At 35.7% G+C, this 8,739-nt stretch overlaps 1 protein-coding gene across 1 annotated transcript in view; it reads right to left on the reverse strand.

Annotated features, from left to right (window-relative positions):
* Positions 1 to 894: 894 nt before the first annotated feature.
* The window catches only part of LOC110454759 (heat shock 70 kDa protein 12A-like), a 10,542-nt gene continuing 2,697 nt past the window's right edge, over positions 895 to 8,739 (reverse strand). The window contains exons 2-6 of the mRNA XM_021504444.1: positions 6,877 to 7,179; positions 6,246 to 6,461; positions 3,111 to 3,237; positions 1,686 to 2,718; positions 895 to 1,578 (exon numbers count right to left, since the gene is read on the reverse strand). Coding sequence (XP_021360119.1) covers positions 1,700 to 2,718; positions 3,111 to 3,237; positions 6,246 to 6,461; positions 6,877 to 7,179 — 1,665 coding nt within the window. The 3' untranslated portion in view covers positions 895 to 1,578; positions 1,686 to 1,699. The remainder of the gene's footprint in view (positions 1,579 to 1,685; positions 2,719 to 3,110; positions 3,238 to 6,245; positions 6,462 to 6,876; positions 7,180 to 8,739) is intronic.

An 8,739-nucleotide genomic window follows, 5' to 3' on the forward strand; every position in this document is an offset into this window, starting at 1 on the left:
GTTTAATCGGACAGATCCAATAAGGATTCAAGGGATCACAAAGTGGGAAAATAGCACACGAAGAGGCGGAGGAGTCCAACGACCTATAGGTGCTGGTTGGTAGATGTCTCGGTGGAGGAATCTTAGGTGGATACCGGAGTATTAATTCTAATAGAGATCCATAGACGATAGGTAATAACAAGTAGGTAAGAGACGGAGTGTGAACACCGGGGCTTCCGTGAATAAGGAGATTTTCTTCTTTAACCTACTTGTTCAATACATTTCATAATGTTAGGATATTATGAACTATGAAAACTTGAAAAGTGTTTTCCCTGCTGGAAAAAAAAATCAGCTACTTTGTGATGAACTTTGATTCCAGTACAAATGCCAAGGAAGAAATAGAAAAGAGATTACGCAAGGATGCCTACCATCTTCTCAGTAGTAGAAGATGACGAGCGACCATGTATGAGGGGACTTGAGTGCCAGTTTGGTGAAAATGTCTCTCTGATTGGTGAACGTTTGTCATGGAGAACTAAAGCTCTTAAAAAGACAAATCTGTATACGGGATTAAAGAAGAATAAAAAGAATTGAGGAACTGTATCAAAGTACATGTCAAACATCGACAGACGTGCTACTCAAGAATTTGTGTTAAGAAGCGAATGTCACTTAAAGTATGTGTGGAATTATTGATCTGTTCTAATGAAGATTTCAAAAACTCGCATTTCTTCTGAAAATTTTGCACCATTTCAATATACTTCATTTGAATATTACCTAGTGACAAAGCAAACTGATACTATGTTAGCTTAGTTCATGATTCACCAACACAATTCATATTACCTTCAAGTATGGCTTTGTTCGGGGTGATTTTGTAAACAGTGTTCTATATTTACAGAAAATACGATCACCGAGTCAGATCTTGTATTTTATTCCCCCATTAACTTTTGGGAGGAATGCCAGGGTTGGGTGCCCCGGGTTCATCCCTATTACATAATGTAACCTCACGAAGGAGGCCTCTTTCCCTTCATTCTCTCTTTATTTTCATTTATTCTCTCAAACTTAATCTAATTATACATATTTACAAATATTGGGAAGATTTAGAACTTCATGTTGATTTGGTTTGATTATTGACTCTTGTTATCCTAGACAGGATAATAAAAGAAAACATTTGGATGCTTACAGGCAAGTAATGTTGGTTAAATTGTAGCTCAAATTCACCCACAAAAATGTTTGCTGAATCATTTCTGCAGACCTAATTAGACTACACATAGCAATACGTTTTTCTGTGGTTCTAACATACTTTTTTAGGGAAATGTGAGGTCTAAAAAGGACTCTGAAGCAGGAATATTGGTAATACAAATGAAGTTCCAATGAAACCATACATTTTAATGACATGACGGAGACGACCATGTAAAATCACTGTATCCCTCTCAGATGCACAGGTGATGAAAAAGTCTTTTAAGTTATAAATGTATGACAGTTCGTGTTTAACTACCCGACACATATTTGTTATATGATACTGTCAGCACATATGACGTCATGTTATAAACAAACATAAAGCATATCTTTTTATCAATTAGAGCCTGTGCTCAGATGCGGTTCTCCTGTTTTCAAAAATAGTCCATACACTAAATAAATAAAAAAAAATCATAAATTGTTGTATTAGCCAAAAACACTAAAACACGACAATTTTATCACACCAATTATAAGGTATCGGTTACAGTTAAATGCAATCAAATGTAGCTGCATATGTCACACCAGTGTTTCCATCCACAGCCTCCACCTTCAGCTCTGTACCTCCCATTATCATTCTGACCTTGACTTTTCTGTTAGTTCCCCTTGTGAGGTCAGGCATTCTCACCAAGATAGTTCCAAGGACGCGGCACCCTGGATCTGTGGCGTAAGATGGAGATGCAGAAGGAGATGCAGTAACCTCTATAGACACTGATGTCTGATTTTGGTAAATTGGAGAGAATTGTCGATAAGGAGTTGCCTGACCATTCCGCATACTTGTACCGTTTGTTATAATCTTCGCAAAGATGCCGGAGCAGTATTCTTTTCCTTCGATTAGTGTAAGTTTATGTCTGGGATGTCTGTTATGGTCAAAGCTACCATACGTACTGACACCATATGTCAATGGTGCAATTCTCCATCCAATAATGTCGGAGTCGTGACCGAAAATGACTGCTCCTTTGAGGACAGCCGAGCTTGCCTCCACCGATATATGTACCTGGATGTGAGGGAATGCTTTTTTCATAGCGGCCTGCAGTAGTTTGCTGTCTGATAGTCCTCCTACCAAATAGATATTATTGGTAGAAGCCATCTCCGGTTTTGCCATCAGCTCCCTTACGTGGTTTACAATCTTTTGGACTGGCACATCAAAGAAGCTGGCAACCGTTAGGTGTGGAATGCTCATTTTATCACCTCTAATCTTGATAGAGTGTTGTATTCCGGTTGTTCTACCCAGGCTCTCTCTAAGACAGTAAGGAATCCAGATATTTGCTGCTGACATTGTAGCTACCGGGTTAAAAGACCGCTTGACAATCTCGAATTCCCTCTCTATCTGCAAATTTTCAGCTTTTGACATTTTCCTGATAGCGGCGAGTCCAAAGACTTTCACAAGGAATGTCTGGAAAGCGTCGTCTACCTTTGTTCCTCCCCATGGACCTCCTGATGGAGGAAGGACTTCCTGTAGTTTACCTGAAAGGCGAACCTTGTGCGCAGTCACATCCACCGTACCGCCTGAAAATGATAATGGTAGATTTTAAAATGACTTGATAGCACATACAAAAATGTACTTACAGAGTAAACAGACAAGGTAAACACAACTTTCATATTATGAGTATGGGATCACTTACGAATGATGTCGATAATGTTTGGAAAGATCAATACAGTGTATTTCTGACTAAGAGTTACTTTCGTTATGTAGTTAGTTCTTTATTATATGTGGATACTTCTTTATGTTATGTCAAGAGTCTCTATTTAATGACATATCATAAGGAAGTTACCATATAATGTAACGGAGTTGAACACAATAAGGCAGATACGGCGATCCATAACATTGACCTAATTAGGATGTGCTTGATAGTAAGAAGCAGCTACTTCTGTTCGATTCTCAAGGTCGAGATAAATACCTCCAGAATCCACAATCATGAACGTATGGCCGATGGGGAACATTTCCTGGCGAACGTTAGATTTACAATACAAGGCAGCAGCTTCCGGTTCAAGAGCCAGTTTCAGACGATCACCATTTATGCCGGCCTGCAAGAGCATTGGAATATAGGATATTCATTACCTACTAGCAATTCGATAGTCATCATGCAGATACCATTTGTTAACCAGTAATTATCTAAGCACAAGACGAGAATACCCATGTGACAACAAAAGCGTAACTAACATAATAAAAAACATTACACATTGAAATAAATTATTTTCCTATGGGATTATGATGTCGACCATATAACCTATCTGTGGTATACATCAACCTGCATCTCCCGAAACCAAACGTGTTAGTTTGTCCTTCAGCAGTCAAAAACTATCGCTGAAACCATGATATCCTGAGCAAGCTCTTGATTAACTACGTTAGGGAAACGGGGATGGTGATATCAAGAAGAGGAAAGTTGCCATCGCGAAAACGATATCGCGACGCTTATCGTACAGCATAATAGTGAAAGATCAGGGAACGGGGCTGATGTAGAAGAGTATGTAGTTTTTATTTTTAGCTCAGAAGGGTAGTCCTGATTCAATGGTACTTGGAATTGAAGAAAGAAGTTTAGATAATTGCTTGCTTGAGACACTTGCACAGCTGGTTGATTCTTTTGAAGTTTTCACATTTGTTTGGAAAAAATGGAAAACGTATATATTTGAATTACTTGGTTATCAAGCAAGCCTCATTCTTTCATTCTAATATGACAGTAAAGATGTCTCGATAATGACATTCCATAAAATGCCCTCTTAGCTTTACATTAGGGACAATATTTTGGAACTCGGTGGTATTGAGATGTAGAACAGGAACATACTGAAGGACGGTTTATTCTGAGACCATCTTAATTAAAATGTTTAAGCGTTTGCTTGTATAATTAAAAAAAAACGTATAAGCAATATGTTTAAAATAACTGAGAAATGGTTGGGACACTTTTGTACTTGTTACATTTTCTGTAGCTATGCCGGACTTGTGGTGTAGGCAATATGACATGGACTCTACCTACTACACAGATTTTGTAAAGTATCATCATATACCGACTTGTATATATTATACTCTAGCACATAAATGCGATGCCGTTGGAACACAAAGTAGGGAGATTGAATTTTCAGTAGTGAGAGGGTTTTTTCCGGCATCACGCCGTAGTGTCGTTTCTTTAATAATTCACAAATTCTCCCAAATTTTTAGGAAAAAAACCACCATGTGTATTTTCAAATTTTCTATTAAAAAATCAAAAACTCATCAAAATATTGGTTCGGTTTTGCAATGAATTAGATATAATAGAGATACAAGTAGTTGAACGTTTAAAAAGATCAGAAAAATGACAGTTTTAACAGCCCTGTCTTCTAAATTACTACCATATCCAGTTTGTCACATTTTTGTTAGACAAAAAAGGCAAATAATGCAGATAATGTACGTGTTATGTTGGCCAACTTGATTTGGTATTCACCATTATTTATCTAATGTGAAATTGTTGATCTTTTAGAAAAAGATGGGAGCCATATTTGGCTGCCGCTCACCGATAAGCATTTATTTTTGCATGATGATACATTTGGGACAGACCTATATAAATTACAATTTGTGAGGAAAAAAATCGGCTTTACCTATTTGGAGATATTGGGGGTAATGACAAATTTCCGATTTAAGGCATACATGAATCTTTTATTAGTTAATGTTTTTAACGAACAACCATTAGGTTGAGGATCAATTAAAGAATTCACAATAAAATAGTGGGTCGATAACAAAAAACAAATAGTCACAGTGACTCATTTCAAATAAAGTTGATTTCTGTTGTATTCACGTTACAATAACTCTTGTGTTTCTTGTATTCTGATCCGAAACATAATTGATACTCCAGGAATATTAAATGAAAAATAGTCTTAGTAGTTCAATGGAATGTATCAAAGGTAAAATAGTAAAATTAATAGGGACAAGGGGCCCATTGCATGTATACATACATGAGACAATATGTCAGATTGTCATGTCAACCAGCACCGAATCACTTCATTATTACTTTATGTTTGGTGACGTTTCAGTGCACTAAATTTTTTTTATCTTTTGTTTATTTATATTTATGAAATTTTCTGATTTATAATAATTATTCCTTTTATTTACAATGCAATCCTCTTGAGAAGGACACAGCTAGTCAGACTGTGACCAATCATCGGATTTGATTGCGTCATTTAACACAGTGAGTTAATTTCTTGATGAAGCTCATGAGAAAATACTAAAGGTCCTATTCATAGGTGCATTTATCATACTCTTTTCATTGACCTTTCAAATAAATGTTATGGTTAAAATGAAGGGTAACATTTAATGGAATTAAAAGAAACTTATTCTTGTTTAATCACATTTTATTGATGTTTTTTGCGAACACATATTTGAATAATTGATTTAGACTTAATTAATGGATAGTTTTGGAACAGAGAAACAAAATATATGTCATTTTACTGCCCCTCATTAGATCCCTAATATGTCGGAAGGGGTTAAACGAATTTTATTCACATACATGTAAATCAATTTGTGTAGGTCTTACCTAAAGGTATGGCGATGCAAAAATAAACGATAATCGGTGAGGGGACCACTAAACAGCCAAATATGCCATCCCTCCTTTCCTTCACAATGTTTCAAAATTAGAAGTACACGAAATAATCATAGGGAAACATTAAGTGTTTTAATGGTTACAAGATCTGTCATTTGCCACATCTGGAATGTGTTTGCGGATTGTTCCATCAGAATGCAATTATTTCTTTGCGTATTTTAAACACAGCTTTTACTGATAAATGATGTCCATAAGATTTATTGTCGAAAAAGGAACGGAAATAAAACCCGGACAGCGTTTATAATAATCGGCATTTTGACATTTGGGAGTAACCATTGTAATGAAATCTTACATAATCTATCAAAGATGTCTTGAAAAATAGAAGTGAACAACTGTATAAGGAATAAACCAACAAAACAACCAAATTCTACTATGACTATTGACTGATCAAATTGGAACAGACAGGCGCTTTAAGCATTTGAGTTACCTGTAACTACATTGTAACATTTTATCCGGTAGATTTACCTTCACTGCAGCCTTCCTCATGAACTGTTTGGCAGCATCGTTCCAGATTGCGGGTACAGTTAAAACCCACTGGATGTCCTCTTCTTCAACGATGCTTCTTTCCTGCAACATTTCGTGGAAATGATCCCGAAGGTAGTTGATCCCTGCTGAAAACACGTCCATTGCGCGCATCTCCCTTCCTGTCACATCTTTTATCCTGGTCATCTCATTTAAATTCTGGAAATGGTACCATCAAATGAACATTATGATATTACCATTGTTCATATAATAAAATACTGCAATAAATGGAAACGCAAGACTTAAATACTGTTAGTTAATATTGTTAATCGTGAATGTAAATTAGAGCCAAAGTTTTGGGCCGCAAGAACAGTCATTTTAGGTCAGAAAAAACTTTTCGGCTGCTTCATCTTCTACATGTAGAAGAAAATACTTCAAGTTACAGCTCTGACTGGAAATGTTCTTTGCGATTATAACTGAGTTAGTGGAACCCTTTAATCTAACTTGTTTCTACTGTTGTAGAATTCTTTGTTAACTGCTATAGAATGATCGTCAACTTCTATAAGAAACATGTTTTTCTTAAGAAGATCTGAAAGTGAATAGTATTCTACATACTGGTTGATGAAATTCTCACCTCGTTTTTGAAAAGCGTCATTTTGAATCTTTTGAAGTAATACCATTGCTTTTGATGGTCATCCGGCAACCTGGTGTAAGTATCCTCTGCCTGGTACCCGAATGAGTGGAACTTTTGTCTGGAGTCAAATAGTATGGAGGTAGGTGCCTTAGTGGACTGTTCCAAGCCTATTCCAGTCGGCCAAAGGTAAGTTCTCACTTTTTTCTTGTTAGACTTATACTCGTGGTAGAAGGAAAAGGCGTAACCCGAGTACGTCGTCCCAAAGTCGATAGCTACCACCAGTAATTTCTGAGCTGAGGCCATCTTGAAGAATCATAAACATGATATAAATTCATTGAAATGACGCCTGATTACATCCGAAACTTCTATGCCGAGACCATCATGAACTCTGTCATAAATCTACACGCACTTTAAATATTTAGTCAATGGTTTATGTTTTCTGTGTATCACTTAGGTAAGAGAAGTTATTAACGTTTTCCATTACAACTAATCACTTCGTACACCTCTCCAAAGTTTAGAAATAACAAACTTTATATATATTTATTGGATATCTTAAATTAACAAAGCATTGGTTCTACGCATAACGCCTTTTAAGGTTTGTTAAATACAGTGAGCATTGTTCATTATAATGTTTACTTAGCTCCTGAGTTAAGGCTAAACAATTAGAAAGGTTGTTTTTTCTACTGAAATAAATGCAGCTGACGTTTATTTTAACAAATAGAAATCAGTGAATTTGTTGTACAACATGTGGCATACATTGTTTTTTTAGTTTACTATTTTTTGTTCAACCAACCCACTCCTCAAATTGTAGAAATAACCATTTCTCGGGCTTAAAACACCAACATCTTTATTGAAAATCTATTTCAGATAAGAGAGTAAACTTACTTCGCTCAGAAAATATCATGTGCCCCCCGTAGTAGTAGAGAAAAAGTGGGAAGTGGGGATCATATCGCAGTTCCAGTTTATAGAACTCTCAATTTCAAAAGAGGTTCAGCAAAAATTGTAGCAGCAACAAGCAGCAGTAATGTATGTTGTGTATGATCATTTATCCCATTTGAAGTGATGGAGAAATCAGGGCCAATATTGCCACTCACACACAGAATCGACAGGATGAGTTTTATCTTATGCTAAGAAACGAAACAATACCCATTGTATTAATAATGAATATGTTTTTGTGCTAAGAATGGATATCATTGAATAATGTCACGGTATTGAATGTTAAAAACAACACGATTCACCAGAATTTTGAGCAATTTTATAAGTAAGAGCAAGTTCATTATGCCACATTCCAAACACAGAACATATGTGAAATTTTATCAAATTGTATTTATATTGCATACATTATAAAAAAAACATACTAAAATTGAGGCAAAGCAATCAAAATCTCCATAACAACATAAGCCAACACTGTTGATAGTCAAATTATCTAGCTTCCCGAGAAAAACACAAGCAGGAAGTGTCTTTTGGATTACTTCCACCTCGAAACATAGACCATTGTGTATATAGAGCTATCGTAGTACTCATGATTCTAAATTGTTCTATTCAATAAATCGTTTTTCTTAGTGCTACTCGGATTATCCAGCATCATTTTTTACAACAGTCTTTCGGAGTAATTTGTTCTGAAATACTTATTTTTCCTTTATAAAATCCAAACAATGACGGCCAGTTGGATTATTTCTAGATGAACTTTAACTATTTGTGGTGTTCAAATGGATTATAAATTTCTGAATATTTTATATTTAATGTACATGGGCAAAGAAGTAATAACGATAGTGCAGACAAAGAAATTTGTCAAATTCAGGGCGATCTGCCTCTTTTAATATCAAGACAGGAAAATGAAAATTTAAATATAACAATATAAAA

The sequence above is a fragment of the Mizuhopecten yessoensis genome, unplaced genomic scaffold (genome assembly GCF_002113885.1).
Source record: "Mizuhopecten yessoensis strain PY_sf001 unplaced genomic scaffold, ASM211388v2 scaffold8057, whole genome shotgun sequence".
NCBI lineage: Eukaryota > Metazoa > Mollusca > Bivalvia > Pectinida > Pectinidae > Mizuhopecten > Mizuhopecten yessoensis.